A 19,261-nucleotide genomic window follows, 5' to 3' on the forward strand; every position below is an offset into this window, starting at 1 on the left:
GCGGCCATGACGTAATTAGACATTCTTTTAGAGCATCGCTTTTAAGATCAGCAGCGAATGCTGAAATTTTTGTGTGTGTGTGTGTGTGTGTGTGTGTGTGTGTGTGTGTGTGTGTGTGTGTGTGTGTGTGTGTGTGTGTGTGTGTGCAAGTTCCAGTTTTGGTTTCAGCTATGATTTTATGAAACTTTATGGTTTCAGTGTTCTAAAATTATTTGTTATTCAATAATTCTAATTTAATTGATTAACTTGAAATAAGTTATGTTTTAGGCATCTTATTTTGTTCAGTGTTTTTTTTTTTTGATAATCATTGCAAACTTGACGCGTTAACATCAAAGTGGTCCAGCATAGAGCTTCGCTCCAGCTTACGCATAGCCTTTCAGTTGTCACACTAAGCGACTAAGCGGCGATTCGCGTACATAACAATAAAACCGCACGCAAAAAGAGCTCACCAAAAAAAAAAAAAAAAAACTTCAAGTTCTTTGCAAGTACGTCACACCGCAAAGCTCTGCGATACAATCTAGATCGCTATGCTGTAGCACATAGAGTTTCCTAATTTATAAGAAACTCTATGCTGTAGCACTGCTGTAGGTATGGTTGATTGTACTTGCTGGCTACATAGGAAACTTTATACATGGCTGGCTATGCCGTACTTTCTGGGTACAGACTATGCTGTAAGGTCTAGAGTTACTGTATAAGCTACCGTGTAAGCTACCTTAAGTATATGCTACCAGCTAACTGCATATAGGGGGGGGGGGGGGGGGGGCCCATGACAAGCGGATTCCTCCAAGGGGCAGGGAGGCTGTGAACTTATGCGTTGTGTGTTTTGACTACGCTTGCTCTTAGGGTAGGTCGGAAAAAGGGGGGCAGGCGGAATTTTGGGGGGGGGGGGGGGGGGATCCAGTTTACTTATATATCCTCCGCAGGTATCGCGCCCGAGCTGCAGAGGTTCGCCTTTTAAGCGTGAAAGCCAAAACGTTAATAAGTGCAGCTCAGCTGTGTGCCACGACCTAACAGATGCAAAACACCTTCCACATGTGCTATGACAATAAATGAACGAGTTAGCGAGAGATGGACTACGCAAACCCTGCTGCCGAATTCGTTGCCACACTATTGCAACTTGCGAGGAAGATGCCTGAGATACGTTCTGCAAATACGAGCCAATTTTTTTTTTTCGGGTGACAAAACAAAACACAATCTGCTTTGTCCGTTTCACCAGAAGGCCAACAATGAGTTTTACAGCACATTAAAACTGTGAAGTCCTTTACCAAAGACGCATGTCTGGAGACTGTGATCTTTTGTTTAACCTACTACGCTCAATGTCGAGGAAAGATCTGGACAAACTTGGTGTCTACATGCACACTTTGGCCTCCGAGATTCGCACCAAAAATTTTATTTCCTTCATGGCACCAAAACAGTGACATTATGACTGATATATTAACTTCGTGCAAGTTGTAGCTTTTCGCGATGCATGTAAACGGATATAACACTTAATTATTGCGTGATTCTTATATTAAACATATTATTAGCTTGTCATAAGTAATCTGCAAGCATTTGACTTTTTTCTGCATAGCTGAAGCAATGTGACATCTGGTGTGGAAACCGTGTGTAAGCGGGGGTGATGCGCACACTCAACAGGAAAACTGCCTCCCTCAGCATGCAACACTAGCTGAAAAAAAAAAAAAACGACCGAAGACTCACTTTCAAAAACAAAACTTTGTGATCCTTGATCAAGCAGCACTTTCTCACCACCGTATTCATAAACTCTCCTTGATTTGAAACTCCCTTCAATGCAGCACGTTTGAAACACGTCTGTGCTTTTTACTGCCTTGGCACTGCCTAAAGATTCGCATTCGAAAAGTGTTTGTGCTGCATTGAAGTCAAGGGCAAGTCAAGGGCAAATCAAGTCACAAATCTCAAGTCGCGTGCGTCCATTCCTCCCCTCAACAACCGTCGGAAACTAGCAAGGCTGGCATTATTCCATAGGTTTCATTACTCATTATCACCAAACTCCTACGTCACGCCAAAATCGCATGTATACACTCGCACCAAAAACGAACATCAAGTTTCATACCCCCGCCCACGAACTAACACTTTCGCGCAATCCTTTTTTGTTCGGTCAGCCAAAGACTGGAACAATCTTCCCGCTCACGTGGTACAGACCAAAGACCTTGACCAGTTTAAATCGCTGCTTACCGCGCCCGGAATTGTGTAATATCCTCATGAAGTTTTTATGGTTCCCGTTTTTATGACTTTCATTGTTGTCAGTGCAGGCGAAGTAATGGAGCGTTGCCTTCTGACATCATATTGTTTTCTGTTTTTACCAAATTTATAGCTACCTAACTCATTGCCGTTGTTTGCATTCTGACTTGTATGTTTGCACCATTGTACTGCTGTAAAGCGCGGTTATCCAAGCTGTTTAAACTCCGATTGGTCCCAATGTAAAACATGTAGCGTGTCCGGCCATGTAGTTTCTTTTGTGCTTCTTCACTCATTTGTTGTTGCGGTCTTGTATATAGTTATGTTGGTAGCACACCTCCCCCTCACCCCTACCCTCGTTTTTTGTTCTAGTCTGTCACTTGTACCACCCCTCATGTAATGCCTCCTTCTAGGAGGCCCTTGAGGTATGAAAATAAATAAATAAATAAATAAGTTCCAATCAAGTAGCGTTTCTGAATAAGGGGGTCAGTATCATCATACAGCACTTTTGACCGATTGGTGCTAGAAGCCTGATATCTGGCTTCATAATTAACCTGCTCTTCACAAGCAATTCTTTGCCAGTCAACATGGATTCATAGTTTGGAACATGTCTACACAACAATGGCAACTTTTCTATTCTTTTTCCATGAGTGGATTGAAATCATGCTGGTACTGTAAATCGGGAGTCTCAAAAACACCTCAACTACACTAAACCTTCTTATAACGAAATCGCATCTGGCACAAAAATAAGTTTGTTATATCCGAAGATTCTTTATACGAGTATATTATTAACAGTATATCTATCACAAGACTATTCTTCATTTACTTCGTAATAAGCAATATTTCGTTATATCAAGGTTTGAGTGTAGTACTTAATCTTCGCAGGAGCCTCGACAGTGAGGGTTGGAAAAGAGGCACGGAGAGGATGATCTGCAGTGTCAGTCAACACTGACATTTGGAATAAGGCCTTTTTCGTAACTCACATATAGGTCATTTTCCTAAAGGGATCTGGTGTTGAGTTTTGAGAAATATATCAATACCTATCTCCAGAATGACTGAAATGTGCACACCGATCTTGGCATGTCGAGTTTTAACAGCTGCGAGTGTCAAACAAACACATGAAAAAGAGAGAAAGCGATAGAAATGATAATTGATTGATACGTGGGGTTTAACGTCCCAAAACCACCATATGATTATGAGAGACGCCGTAGTGGAGGGCTCCGGAAATTACGACCACCTGGGGTTCTTTAACGTGCGCCCAAATCTGAGCACACGGGCCTACAACATTTCCGCCTCCATCGGAAATGCAGCCGCCGCAGCCGGGAATCGAACCCGCGACCTGCGGGTCAGCAGCCGAGTACCTAGAAAGCGAAAAAAAAAGAAGTAAAGGGAATAAAGGCATAAAAAAGCAAAGTAATGAAATAATAGATCGAAAGTGATAGAAAGACAGAGGAAGAGAACAATAGAGAAATAAGAGGAATGTAACAACATAAAAAGGTAGAGAGACAGAGAAAAAAAAAACATAAAAAGAGCCGAGTAAAAAAAGAGAAAGCAAGATAGAAAAAGAGTTGATAAAGTAAAGAAAGACACTGAAAGAGAGATATGTCTGCTGTATGTCTTTGCTGTTGTCTCATTTATTATTTCGCATCTTGTACACCGTTTTGTTCAAGCCAAGCACTACCTGCTTGCTCATGCTCTGCTTTGCTCATGCCAATTACTGTTCTCCATTTGTTTGCTATGTGCCATATTTCTGCCTCTCCACTTACAAGGCACCTGGCCTACACTTTTCATCAAAAAGACATTAAATTAGGAAATTATGACCATATTGGCATGAGTGAACCACAACATACGTAGTATTATATACCTGTGCATGTTTGATGACCCAACCCAAGAGTTCAATTATAATGTAGATTTAATATGTGCAATGTTGAATGCGCTATGTGGAAAAGTACCAACACTAAAATCGAGTGATTTGTCAAAAAGGGCTTTTGCAAGCACGTCTTGTTGCTTGTGTGAGCAATATCACCATATAATTGTCGTAATACACCTCGAAACATAAAGCAGCGCTTGCGGGTGCTGATAGCGACTGACAAGACTGAGAAAGGCAGACGTGTGTCAATCGCGCATCAATGGAATGAACAACATGTGTACGACCATGGCGAGTGAACAAAAACAAAACAAAAATAAAAAACGCATCAAAAACCCGAAAATAACCCAGGTGGTGTCACAGCTTGCATGAGCCTGCACCTTCCAAAAATGCAATCTTTTTATCACGGAGTGAAATGGACAGCTTGCTCACGCAAGAGCTCCCCCCCCCCCCACCCGCTTTACCCGAGCCACTTCTACAATGATGCCGGTGTGTTCACAATTGTGTCGGTACAATATTGATCAAGCACTTTCCATGTTTGCACATGCGCGGTTGCTTGATTTACTGCCTCTACTCATTCTGTTATGCAACGACAGCCTGCGTATTTACGCTTCCCGTTTCATGACAAACCTCAGTTGAAAGTTAGCGCTTGTCCGTGTTCCTTCTTTTCTTGTCCCTCTTCTTACCTCTGCACTATTATGCTTCTGAACTAGTTTGGACACAAGGTATCTATGTACTCTCCACTGCAAAAGAGTTGACAGCTGGACGAGCTGGTGCTTTGACATAGAAACCATCGTGAGAGCGCAACAAAATATGACACACAGAAAGAGACAGACAAGGACAAGCGCCTGTCCTCGTCTCTCTCTTTCTGTGTGTCATGTTCTCTTGCCCTCTTACGGTGGTTTATACTCTCCACTTGTTTGGTGGAGGCACGAGGTGTCACAATGCCTGAGCAATTTTAATGTGCATATAACAAATAAAGGAGAGCTTGAACATCGATTTCTTGCGAGTTGAAGAAAGTGCAATGCTGAAACAAATCAATAGTGAGACAAGTGAGCGAGGCATGTAAAATATAAAGTACACTTTATTCCGCAACAGCAACCTTTGGTGGCCCAGCGGCCATGAAGAAAAAAAAAGTATGTGACTCCAAAATTTTGTAATATAAATTAGATATTTTACACCACCACACCCCGCATGAATATGGTAGAGGAAGCGTCACTGAAATACACAATTTACATGAAACGTTTACGCTAGCTTACATACGGTGTGCACATGGGGGCTGAAGTATATTACACGTTCTATATATTATTACATGCTGAAAATAGGACAGAGGCGCACATATGTGACACATTAAATAAGTGGCAGAACATCGAGTATTTGCGACTGCTGCAAGCTAACAATCAGAGGACGCTATTAACAACGATCACTACGTATACGGCAGGGTGTTTCCTGCTTTCGAAAGACTAGAGGCTGTAGGGCTCCTTACAGTTACCTAGAAGGAAGTGCAGTGCCTACACCGAACACCCCAACGACTTAAAAGAATATACACTCTTAGGCAAATGGGAGTATATGGGGCATCACTCTGGAGCACAGCAACAATCATACGAACTGACTGTGTTGCCTTTTTCGCTACTTTCTTATAGAGAGTGCTATCCCACATTTAAAGCTACATGCTACCGGTGACCAGGCAGTTCCGGGCAAGCAGCGATAACGCGAGGAAAGCACGCAAGATAAACGGCGATAATTGCGTGAGAGAAAAACGTCTCAAATACTCTGTTTCTGTTCAGAGTGTAGCCACAAGGTAAATCATTTAAGATGTAATCAAAGGGCATTGTGATTGCTGCAATAAAAGTTACTTCAATCACCATGAAGCTATTTCAATTCAATCAATCAATCAATCAATTGTGATTGCGATGTCCATAGAAGAGTGTGGTCTATCATGCCACAAATCCCAACCAACAGCCCTCTGGCTCTCCATTTTAGCACGAAGTGATTGCCAACTAAAGGAGGACATGCATTAATGTAAAAAATGAAAGAACTTCTCGCATTAGTCTCATTTCCACCTTATTCTGTCGGTTAAACTCTCCACCAGAATTGAACCTGCAACCTTCAAATGTACAGATGTAGTAACTTACGCTGAGAAAAATGCAGCACTATGCACCTTAACACTTGTACCAAGAACTCCATAAGCAATGGTCTGCGTGAAAAGTGTTTTTCTCAGCTACCTAGAAATATTAATTAATGGTAGGTGGCAGGTGTGAGTCACCTTTTGAGGCGGAGGGGCAAGTTGCATGAAGCCTACACAGCCGGGGGCAGCACAAAAAAGTGGGGGGCGGGACATTTACAGAGAAAGTGTAAATATTTTGCAAAATGCCACTGATTTATATAACTGTATTAAAAGATCATGTTCATTTTGAGCAAAAATACCATTATAGGTAAAAAACTGCCATGTTGGCTTTCAGAGAGAATGTGGCAAGAGAAAGTGAGGAGGTGGTTTGATGCCACGTCAAAAGGAAAATACAATGAATGAGGAATGTTACTGGAACCTATGTTTCAACAAGAGGACAGGTCTTGGCCAAGGCAATAACTTTCCAATGATTTCTAAGTAAGGAAGCACTAAAAATGAGCTACAACACAATATCAGGAGCTTTTAGCATGTACGCATTCTTCTTTACGTTAACATATTACTGGATACTAGTTTGCACTTACCGAGGTTTTAGCTCCCCATACATAAACATATATGTACGTACGCTAATGTACACCTTTACGTTTTTGCAAACCCTAAATGATCATGCAAACTGAATTTAAACTATATTTAATATAGATTGAATCGAATCACCACTGCTGCAAAGTCACGAGGCTTCTTTTTATCGTGCACAACACCCACATATGCGCAAAAGGGTAAAAAAATACAAGGTCCCTGCAACGATGGTGTAAACATCTTGTGACACTTCGTGCAACTACAGTCATGAACACTTTGGCTTACGCATAATGTTCTCAAGTTAAAATGATTAAAAAGGTAACCGATTCAAAATAACGCTGCTGTGCGGTTTTCGCACCTGTATGTATCACAATTCACAATGTTTCTTTGATAACAATTCTGTGATTGCCTGGTTTATTTTGGCCCCGCTAGATGGCGCCACCTATCCAGCCTGTCGAGGGGCTCGCATAATTACAGCTTCAGTGTTCGAGGCCATTCTAGGTTTAATAATCCAGCTGAAACAATGTAATGGCTATTAAGGCTCACATTTCAGCTTATTTTGACTCAACAGCTGGAGTCTTAGCAATACAGATATCGCGAGTACCTACGACAAAGGTGGATTTGCGAGATAGGGCCATAAACATAAAGGCTACCCGGTGGGTAGTTTTCGTTACGTAAAGATTAATGTTCTGTAAAGACCTGCGCATGCGCAGATTCTATCTGGTATTCAGTAACACGGTAAATGAAAAAGTATACGTACAAGCCAAAAGCCCCTATTGTTGTGTTTTCAGCATCTTTTTCATTGTAACTTTTAGCACTTCTCTCTTTAGCAATGAATGAACGATTTGCTAAGCAATTCATTCTACTCACTGTTCCATACGCATTTTCTTTTCCTGTTCCCTATGCCATTCCAACAAGCCCATATGACTCCCGTATAATTTTACCAGGTATACGTGGATTCCATGCAACTGCCAAGAACAGACACAACTTTGCTTATTCATTGCATCTGATGTGTGGTGTCGTGACTGAAGCCACCGCATTCTGTCCTTCCCAAGCTGGCTGAATGTTTGCAGTGCAGATTTCCTTGTAGACAACTGCAAGAGACCCCACGCTAGAGATGCTGATAGCAGAACGGCGATGCGTGCCATTGTTTTTCGTCCGCCTAAAGACAAGGCGAAGCTAACTGGCTGCATCGCTGACGAAACAGACGGCAAAAGCTGACAGGACAAATTCACTAAACAAATGCAGCTAGAGAGTCAACTTAAGGCAAGCCACTATTCATCACCCATCCAGATACACCGCGAGCTAAGAGCGGTCAAAGCCCCTCACGTTAAAGTGAAGTTGACAAATCAACGGTCTTCATTTTGCCATGACAAGCTCATTATGAGAGAAAAAAAATATGAAGTCAGAGTTTAATTCTTGAATCTAGTGCAGCACCTCCCGCTGCTTGTTGGGGTCTTCACTGGCCCACACTGGCTCAGTAATACTTTGTGGAACTTCCAATGTAAAACGTCTGGAACCCACAGCATGTCATGCCATTGATTTTCTAAAGAGTTATGAACGCCCTAGCAGTTGTTACCAAAACTCTTGATGTCGTGGTTAAGCTGGTGTGGGAGCCTCAAGGTCACGGCACTACCAGTATTTTTGTTTCAGGGCATTTCCCAGTTCGCTAAGTGTCTTACCGCAGCAACAGCAGATCCATCGCTATTGTGAAAGTGCGATGCACTAGTATTACTCAAGGAATTGTTTTTCTCTTTGTCGTCCCTTTAATGCAAATGAAAATGCACCGCCTTCTAACACTTATCAATGAGAGGTGACGAACGGTTAAGTATTTCTCAGATCCACTAAAACATCATCAGCATTAAAAAGAAAGCCAGAGCACGCTTCTCGCAAAGAGCATCAAATAGCAAAATATGCAAAAAAACCGCTTATGCTTTTTGTTTTTTGTGCAACAAAGCCCACTGGCCAGTTATACTGTTGCGCAGCACAGCCAGATAGCACACTTCATATTTCGCGACAGAGTATTCGCGAGAACATTATAGGCAACAAATTAAAAACATCACACTCAGTTTATGGGTGACTGTGCGTAACTAGACGAGAAAATATAAATATCAATGTAGAAGAGAAGAGGGCGAGTTCTCACACAAAGAGGTACACCCGCCATGGAGCACCTAGGCATCTATACGGTGGAGGAGACTCCCATATACGCAAGTCCTCAGGCCGTTCCTAGTTAAATAAGAAGTATGTCGGTATGACTAGAGATGCGGCAACACACAGAAATCTAGGGTAGGACCGAGAAGCGTGTTCACGCAGCAACCACCATCGACAGCTATAGATGGCCAATGCGTAATTGCACTCGGAGATGTGCGCTGCAAGAACGGAAGAGTACCATGGCAACGAAATTAAAATCCGACTCACGTTAATGACAAGCAGGTGTATAAGTGTGCGTGCATAACATGGTAAATTAGGGCGAAATATCATGGCGCACGAACCACCGAGTCGCCGACATTGACAGCCCTGTGGGAGATTGGCCTGCAGGTGCCAGTGGAGTAATCACGAGAAAAAATGTTTGGCCTTGAAAGGCTGGTGATGAGCCCCACTCTCGTAACGCCCGTAATAAGCTCCTGCATTACTCGAGGAGCATGACGAGGTCATTTGCACTAAGCATGTTGCTCTGTGCCATTGAATCTCAATTAATACAGTACGTTCCCACTCAAACGATAGCTCCAGCATCGCTGCAGTATTAACCAACTTGTCGTTCGCACTATCACGTACTTCTAGGTGTCCTTTGTCGTCTGCGCATGCTCTCCTTTCGTTTTCACCACGTAAGCATAAACAGCGCCCTCTCACGACTATCGCCCACAAATGGAATGCTTTCTGTGAAGTTATTTTAGCTCTGCCTCCTCTCCTAGAAGTAGATCTAGATCATTAGCACGATGAATGTGATTACTGTCAGAGGTTTCAGTTGTTAGGCCTGTTGAACACAGGAGGGCCAGCCTTTGACCTTGCTGGAATGGGCGGAGGCTTCCCGTCGGTGGCAGCCTGCATGATGACAGGTGCCATGACCTTTGGCCTCGACGGTATTGGTGGGGCTGGTGGCAGACTCGGGGGTGGACCTGCAGGCGGGGCCGTGTGAGGTGCAGAAGTCGCACTTTCAGTAGCAGCAGGTGGAGCAGGAGGTGGGCCCTGCGGCACTGGAGGCGGAGCTTGTGCCGGAGCAGGTGGGAGAGGTTGTTGAATGGAATGCGCCAAATGCGGGGGTAGAGTGGGAGGAGCTGAGGAAGGTGGGCCAAAGGGGGGTGGGGCTGAAGGCATGTGAGAGGGTGGGCCCTGTGAGAATGGGGGCGGGGCTGATGGAAGTACAGGATGCTGCTGAATTCCTTGTTCATCTGGTGCAGAGGATTGAGTGGGAGGAGGAGGCGCTGGAGGAAGTGTCTGCCACGGGGATGATGGCGGTTCTTCTTCCTCGTCCGCGCCTCCAATGCCGTTCTTCGCCGTGTCCGGGGGACTCTTTTCGAATGAATCGACTCTGGGTGGTGGAGGTGGCGGAGGAGGTGTGTCCGGTGGTGGACCGGAGGAAGCCGATGGCTCTGTGGCAGGTGGCGGAGGCCGTATAGGTGGTGGAACAGGCCTTGGTGGAGGAACCCGCCTCGGGGGAGCAGCGGAAGTTGTCTGAGGAGAGGGGTGAAAGAAAAAAAAAAGACAGCTTGACATCGGAGTTAAACGTTTATTGTTAGGTAGCTCAATGAAAGGCTGAATTGTTTGATAACAGTCAGAAGACCAGTCCAACATTAAATGAGCGTGCTTCTGCTGAGCTAAAATGCTAAGATTTTCGGGGTCTCTTTATGCATGCTTTCATACAAGTACATGCGACACTTGACTAAGCGGAACCCCGATTATACAACTTTCAGAGGACCATGCAAAACCATCGTATAATCCAGGCGTCGTATAATCAAAAAACTAAGATTATAGGCAGTGACACGCAGCTTTTCCCAAAGAATGAGAACGGATGACTTGAATAAGCCTAAGGCACGACCTTAAGCCTCCGCAAGGAAGCAAGATTAAATATTCTTGCCAGTGGCGGCTAATGGCAGGGTTTAATTGAAGGAGGTGCGAGCAAATATTTATTCTAAACTTAAAAAAGAAATCGAATCCAATGCGCATCTTTCTACCAATGGTCTGAAAATTGCCTGCGCATGAAACGAACCGAAACTGCTTTGCCAACAGCCTCCCGTCAGAAGAGTCAGAGGCAATGTCATCACTATCACATAATAGCGACGGACCACAAGTTTGCGCGGAATGCCTTTGTGCGAGACTTGGCTATGTGCATTGTAATTTGTTGCCTTGTGAAGTGCAACTAATGATGCCCCGCTGTCGTTATGAACGTTGACGCCAAGTGAGAGCAATATTGCACACTAAAAACAGCTGTATCGCACCCTTATGCATGCGCAAGTCTGTGACTGCGAGAGCGACAAAGCTGTATGGGCTAACTGTATGTATTGTCGCGGTACAGCGCGAACCAAAGGCAGATAAACGTTGACACAGCCACTCTCGGCAGACGAACAGCAAGATCGCCTTCTTTATCTTCGATCAGCCAGAGCTCCACTACCTAGTGTCCGCCAAATCCCCTTATCGTCGTTTTGGTCCACCAGTATACACGCGTCATTTGTCCCCCTCTTAATGAGCATCGCCCCGATGCTAAACCAGTCGTGCAGTTTTTTTTTGTCTGTTCTTTAAGAAGTGTCTTGCGCAGTCACTACCTTTCATAAGGCTTCATGCGCACAACGTGAACTAGTTCAGGACGGTGCTGGCGAAGCCTCGTACTATATGAACTGTCGGGGACGACCTCGTAAATAACATCACTCAGTCGTCGCAGTACTAGATATGGCCCAAAGTATCTCCTTAGGAGCTTTTCAGAGAGTCCTCGTTTCCGTATGGGTGTCCGAACCCATACTCTGTCGCCGGTCTGGTAAACGACTGTTCTGCGGCGAGAATTGTAGCGGCTCGCGTCGTACTCTTGTTGTTGCTGAATTCGCAGGCGTGCTAGTTGCCTTGCTTCTTTTGCTCGTTCTGTAAACATCTCGGCGTCCAGTTCGATGTCATCGAATTCGTACGCTAGCATCGCATCTAACATGGTTCGTACTTCCCTTCCGTGAATTAGGCTGAACGGGGTCATCCGGGTTGTTTCTTGCTTGGCAGTGTTGTATGCAAACATGATATATGGCAAGATTTCGTCCCAATTTTTGTGTTCGACGTCTACGTACATTGAAAGCATGTCTTCAATTGTTTTGTTCAGACGCTCTGTAAGCCCGTTCGTTTGCGGGTGGTAGGCGGTGGTCTTACGATGGGTTGTTCCACTCAGCATGAGGACTTGTTCCAAAAGAGCTGCCGTAAATGCGGTTCCTCTGTCTGTGATTACGACGCTTGGTGCACCATGCCGCAGGACAACGTTCTCGATGAAAAATTGTGCCACCTCCGCTGCTGTACCTCTCTGGATAGCCTTTGTTTCAGCATAACGGGTAAAGTAATCAGTCGCGACAATAACCCAGCGGCTCCCAGCAGTAGAAGTAGGAAGTGGACCCAAAATATCCATGCCAATCTGGTCGAATGTTCTTGGGACCTGCATGTGCTGCAGGAGGCCACCTGGTTTAGTCGGCGGTGACTTCCGTCGCTGGCAGTCGAGGCATTGCTCCATTGGAAAGCAACGTCTTCTCTCGTAAGGCGGGTTAACGGTGATGTGATGCGTGCGAAGTCCGCGATGAATCGCCTATAATACGCACATAGTCCGAGGAATCGTCGGACAGCCTTCTTATCAGTCGGCACCGGGAACTGTGCAACAGCTGCGATCTTTTCAGGATCAGGACGAACGCCTCCGTGACTGACAACGTGGCCAAGAAATCGCAGCTCTCCATAGCAAAAGTGGCACTTTTCAGGCTTCAACGTCAAGTCCGCAGACCGTATGGCTTGTAAAACTGCCTCAAGTCTTTTAAGGTGCTGGTCAAATGTTGCGGCGAAAACTACGACATCATGAAGGTAGACCAAGCAGGTTTTCCCCTTCAACCCAGAAAGTACGGTATCCATAAGTCTTTGAAAGGTAGCAGGCGCTGAACATAAACCAAAGGGCAAGACTTTAAATTCATATAAGCCATCTGGTGTCACAAAAGCAGTCTTCTCGCAGTCTCTTGGGTCTACCTCGATTTGCCAATACCCACTTCTTAAGTCCATCGATGAAAAGTAACGAGCATGTCGAAGTCTGTCGAGAGAGTCATCTATACGAGGAAATGGATACACATCTCTCTTTGTCACCTGATTGAGTTTTCGGTAATCTACACAGAAGCGCAGGCTGCCATCTTTTTTTTTAACGAGGACTACAGGTGACGCCCAGGGGCTTTTTGAGGGCTGAAAGATGTCATCTTCTAGCATTTTGTCGACTTGCTCTTGTATCACTTCGCGTTCCTTTGCAGCCACGCGATAGGGGTTTTGGTGAATTGGTCTCGCCATGTCCTCGGTAATTATCCGATGCTTGGTTAGAGGCGTGCGGCCAACTCTTGATGTTGTCGAAAAGCAGTCTTTGAATTCGGCCAGTAGCTCAAGAAGCCTCTTTCGCTCGTTCTTAGGCAAAGTAGTGCTAACGTCAAGAACTGGTGTTGAATCAAGTTTGGCGCCTCGTCAACTACTGCCAAGCAGCCTGCTGCGTCTGTGATATCGTCGAAGTAAGCGACGGCCATGCCTTTTGAAAGGTGCCGGCGCTCATCACTAAAATTTGTCAGAAACAAGTCCGTGCGCCCAGTGGCGACACTGACGATACCTCTTGCGAGGGAAATGCCGTGTGTGAAGAGGAGCGAGGTTATTCGGTCTGCTACTCCTTCGCCAACAAACTGGACAGCGGCTGCCACAGAAACAAGCGTGCTGACCGAGGAGGGAGAACCACATTGTCATCAGTTAGACGCAATTGGTTTGATCGCGCCTGTGTACAATCAGGTGCGCCCGAACTGTTGTGGAATGTAATCAAACTGTCTGGGATATTGATGACGGCGCCGTACTCTCGTAAGAAGTCCATACCAATAATTAGATCCTTGCAGCATGTGGCGAGAACGACGAACGACGCAACGAAAGAAGAACCTCCTATGTCAATTCTTGCTGTGCATCTTCCAGAGGGCATCAATAACTGACCACCTGCCGTCCTTATTTGAGGGCCTGTCCACGGTGTCTTCACTTTCTTGAGGCGGATGGCGAGGTCCTGACTGATAATAGAAAAGTCGGCACCGGTGTCGACTAAGGCTGTTACTTTCTGGCCGTCAAGAAAGACACTCAGGTCGCGTACAAAGACACCCAATGTCGCGGTACAGCGCGAACCAAAGGCAGATAAACGTTGACACAGCGACTCTCAGCAGCTGAACAGCAAGATCGCCTTCTTTATCTTCGATCAGCCAGAGCTCCACTACCTGGTATCCACCAAATCCCCTTATCGTCGTTTTGGTCCACCAGTACACACGCGTCAGTATCAAAGCTGTCTGTATCTACTGTTTGTCGAACGGTAAAAGTTTCCACGGACCAAAAACGTGAAAATGTCAGCTTTTCGGCCGGCTAAAGCTACTCTTTGTGGACAGAGCTTGACCAGGTAACGACCCCAGATACGTACATACGCGATCGAGGTGTATGTACGAGCGCGCATGAACTTCCAGGAGAATAAATTTTCCGTTCCAAGAAGACAGCTGTCACACTACATTTCTAATCGTCAATGTAGGGACCAAGTTCATATTTTGCACTAGGCAGTTTTTTCTTTCAGACGGAATCTGAAAGTCATTGTAAGATGCGATGTCTGGATAAAAATGTGTGGTATAACCAAGGTTTTTAATACATTATTTCTATGGGGCTTTTGCCAGGACCGAACTGATTCGTTGTAAAACCCTGCTTCCACTGTAATAGCACTTCAATAATTTTACTCCTCAAAACCTGCACTATACTTACTGCTTCACGTTTGATGCTCCACTGTGTCAGTCTTACCCTTAGGTGCCTTGACTGCATCACATTCACCCGTAACTCAGCTCTGGATGTCTAGAGGACAACTGGCAGTGCCAATTCAGAAATTCATGGTATGAATAGGCAGGCAGTATTTACGCACTAATGCGTAAATACTGCACAGATGATCAGCTGCTACATGCTGTTCAAAGCGCTCTCATTGGTTTGAACTCTGTCTCACTCGAAAAACTTTCCAGCCTTTCCACACCACCCTGCCATCACCGGCAGCAGAAGACCAAAGACACATTTACGCATATATAAAAATTCACGAACACAAGCGCACTGTTCGAGCTTCCTTTATGTGTGCCCAAATATGTCTTTTGTGAGCTGATTCATCAATAACGTGACGCAACAACTTAACCATAAGTACATGTTAAATAATCTGAATATCTTACGCTGTGACTTTTTTGTTCGCCCAGTAAAGAGCGAAAAGCATGGTCTTTTGTGCTAGGTTTGAATTAGAACAAATAGTTTTCGTTGCAAAGTTAAAGGGGTGGAGCACAGGACTTGGCATGCACAGAAAGATGCATGGGCGATGTACTATACATACAGGGTGAAGTGTATGCAGCCGTAAGAGTTCCTACATACCTGCTCTTGGACAGCAGACGCTTTGACCTCCTGCTCGGGTGGAGGAGGTGGCCGTTGAGGAGGTAATGGCCTCTGCGGAGGCGGCGGTCGCTGCGGAGGCGGGGGCCTGCCCGGTGGGTTCATGGTCGGTGTCGAGCGGCCCGGCACGGGCGGCGGAACGGCCGACTCCTCCGGGGCAAACGCCACGTCGCCGGAGAACGAAGGGCTGCTCTTACCCGATGAAGACTGCGAGTGGTACTCGTAGTCGTTTGACCATTCTGCTTAGTGGGGAAATAGAATTCACAGGTGTGCAACCTTTACCCCCCCCCCCCCCAAAAAATAAACAAAATAAAAAAATGCATCACCCAACAGCAGCCAACACTAACACACAGCGAACCTTATACAATGCTAGCCAGTTTTCCAATTAGCCCAGTCGGAAAACGGCTAGTTTTCAGGTGTGAGTTTGAGTCTCGTTTCAGACACCATGTAAGCAGGTTGTGCAAGAACAAGTCATACAACAGGATGCCCTGCATGCAACTAACCATGAGGCCTCATTCACAACCAGATATATACAGAGTGAAGCAGCGGCACCAACTGGTGGAACACACACTACAAATGTAGCCAATTGTTAGCCAACTTTACCCAGTGCGAGCGAGCGTACAAGGCATTTGTTTTTTAACAATACAAACATTTTACAAACATTCATGACAGTCAGGCTCCTCTAGTTTTCGAAGATGAACTCTACGTTAACGTGGAAATACTTTCTTGCGGCTTAAATGGCATTGATGTGACTAATTATCAAAACCTTATTAACCATTTCTAATTACTGATTTGAAGTGAATTAGCATGCCCTTCATAAGCAATCAAAAAAGTATCTTGTAATTAGAGATATGCATCATCGAAGGCCAATACAAAGAATGACAGCAGGAAATACAAAGACTGACAACTACCCACAACAAGGAAGTGACGAAATTTAAATCTAGGAGCACAGCAGAGAAATTTCTTCCCGAAAATAGGCAAAAATAGGCAAGCATTCTGATATACACAATTAAACATATGTGGTGGTTATTTATTTTTTAAGCTACGAACAGGTGCAAACAACTGTTTCGTCTATCTGCAGGACGAAGTGCCACAGCAACTGCCCCAAGTTTACGCTTCACAGGGAAAGAAAAAATTAATATCCCATTGTTTTTGCACACAGAAATAGACAAGCGCCAAACAATACACGCAAAGGTAAGGCGATTCGCTAGTGTAACTAAGACTAACTATTAACAGCTTTTCACAAGAAGTTATGGCCAGGACGTGCCTTCATTCCAATTTAGTCACTGCCTTGTCACGTGTACTTCCTGTTTGACGTAACAGTCGTCGCACTTTCTTGTGCACTGGTCGCAGTCAGTTTCGATACCGAACTTTAAATTCGATGACGAATATCTCGAACTTGGTGAAACTTCCGTAATTTGAAGAAAAAAAAATGAGTATGCTACAAATTGGCATGTGCTGCAACTTTCTATTCAAACTGCTACTCTCATGCCAATAATTAAAAGGTTAATTAATGACCTTACATTAATAAAACAGTGTCATTTTAGCAACAGCAAAGTATCGCCACCTAAACATAGAGTTCGTGTGCAAAAACGACAAGAGCCTTACTGTCATAAGAGTTTTATAAAAAAATCTGTATTGCCGAGAAAAGAAGAACACGCTGCATACAGCGCATCCACGGTACAAATCTCATCATTTATGGTATGTCATGTATATTCTGGCATCTGATTTGAGGAAATGACTGCTATTACACTTTCTAATATAGTGAATTCATGCCCCAATACATTATCTATCCTTGTCAAGCCATGCACATTTCTATGCATCAGGTGTCTCAGCTAACTAGAATCGAGACTGAAAGAAAGAAGATAAAGAAAGGGTCTTAATATCACGTCCATCAAATAGCATGAAGTGCAGTACAGTGCGGATATAAACTAAAGCAACCATGCATAAACCAAACAATGCACGGAAATAGTAGTGTAGTGGCACACGAGCATGCGTCTCTTTTATATTTGGCACACTTCAGGTGCTTCTGATTTCGAAAAACAACACAAAAACAAAATCAGACAGACTTCAGCATAAAATAAATGCTTGATTCTGAAGTTATCAGAGGTGGCTTAGCTTACAAATTGTAGTAAACCTTTTACCAATTCAAGTGAGAATTGAAATAATAATAATAAAATTATTATTATTATAGTAGTATTACTGTCTGTTTTTTCAATGTAACATAAGCACGGTTTGGTTATGAAGCCCGCCATAGTGGAGGGTTCTGTAAATTTCGAAAATAATGTGCACTGACATTGCACAGTATATGGGGCAATAATGAGAAGGCTGGCTAATTAATGGTATTTATTATTTAATAGTTAACAATGAGAAATAGCAGATTGCAAGCACACATGACTACCACTAATATCATGCATGTAAAACCTTCTAAGAGCACTTTTTTTCATTTTTTTTTTAATTTGGTCAGAGTTAGCTGGCACTCCCGATATGTACATTTACTCAGTAAAACAACTATGATGGCTTCTGACGCACGCATCATGTCACTCATGCTGCCCTTGTCACGATACAGATGGGACGCATTGGGCGACATTCATGTCACGACAAGTCATTGCATCTTCGTCATGCAGGAGTGCCATGCATACCCATTCCGATGCACACCCAACTAACGAAACATTGTACGAAACAACAACTAGCAGGAAGATTTGTGCATGGACAAACCATCGGGTGCGCCATCATTCCCGTCCAGCGGCGCTGCGTCCTCCTCGGCATCTCTGCTCGAGGGCTCCGCCAGGGGCACCGTGTTATTGCAGCACAATTTCAGTTCGTGCTCCACTGCCTGTGCCCAATTGGTGGTCTTCAGAGATACCACTATGCGCTGCCCATCCACCTGTAGTAGAGTTAAAAAAATTATTGGAAGAAACCAGCACTCTACTTTCTTCTTTTATAAAAGTTGTCCAACCAAGTTAACAACCACTGCCAACGTGTGAAGCCGCACTAGAAAGCAAACTGTTTTTGATGTCGTGAGCACTGTGGAACTATATTTTGGAGCATGCAGGCACAAAGAATGGTTGAGTGAAGCCCAATTTTACACTGGGTGGAACTCACACTGAATTGGCTAGCGACTAGGTACAAATGCCGAGCCGTTCTCTCCTTGTTCGTTATCTCTCTCCTTTGGGTGTAAATGTTAACGAGCGATGAATTTTAGCCCCCTCTAAACCGCATTGCACATTAAACAAGTTGTAAATAAGATCCTCAAAAAAAAAAAAAGAATAGAATCAGACTATGATGCATCACAAGCCTTCGTGAAGAAACTAGGGCGATTCGGAAAAGCTCACCTGTGTACCTGAAAGGTGCGTGGCTGCTAGCGCACTTTGGCCTTCCAGGAATGTCACCCAAAGCATGTCAGCCACATACCTGGGTGTGTCAAATGCAATCACACAAGTTCAATTTTATGAATTTAAGAGTCTTAAGAAAGTTTTCGGGAACAAAAATGTAAAAAAAAATTATTCATAGATTCTGCCTATACTGATGCATAACCTTGCCAGCTTTCATGCATCCTAGGCTATCAATAATGCAAGAGCGTTGAAACGAGTTCATTGTGCTGGCGGCGGTAGCGGCGTCTTTGGTTGCGAGCGAAAAAGCCTGTGAGTGAAAATCTGAGAAAGATTTAAATAAAGAAAAAAGCCAGAGAGCGCTTGAATTTCGACTTTCCTCTAACACAGTTTAGTTCTCCATAGAGGGCTGAAGACGAAGGTGATAGTGTCTGTGAGTGTTTGTGTGTGCACGTTGTGGGGGATAACTCAGCCGTGCCCATATCGCAGGCCTGAAAGCCTTTGCGTCGAGGTCTGACGAGCCTGCGCCAGCGCCCA

General features: G+C 44.5%; 1 protein-coding gene across 1 annotated transcript in view; it reads right to left on the reverse strand.

Annotated features, from left to right (window-relative positions):
* Positions 1 to 9,347: 9,347 nt before the first annotated feature.
* The window catches only part of Synj (synaptojanin), a 61,196-nt gene continuing 51,282 nt past the window's right edge, over positions 9,348 to 19,261 (reverse strand). Inside the window, exons 20-23 of the mRNA XM_037432447.2 lie at positions 18,728 to 18,806; positions 18,111 to 18,279; positions 15,375 to 15,631; positions 9,348 to 10,436 (exon numbers count right to left, since the gene is read on the reverse strand). Coding sequence (XP_037288344.2) covers positions 9,726 to 10,436; positions 15,375 to 15,631; positions 18,111 to 18,279; positions 18,728 to 18,806 — 1,216 coding nt within the window. The 3' untranslated portion in view covers positions 9,348 to 9,725. The remainder of the gene's footprint in view (positions 10,437 to 15,374; positions 15,632 to 18,110; positions 18,280 to 18,727; positions 18,807 to 19,261) is intronic.

Source organism: Rhipicephalus microplus, chromosome 10 (assembly GCF_043290135.1).
Source record: "Rhipicephalus microplus isolate Deutch F79 chromosome 10, USDA_Rmic, whole genome shotgun sequence".
Taxonomy (NCBI): domain Eukaryota; kingdom Metazoa; phylum Arthropoda; class Arachnida; order Ixodida; family Ixodidae; genus Rhipicephalus; species Rhipicephalus microplus.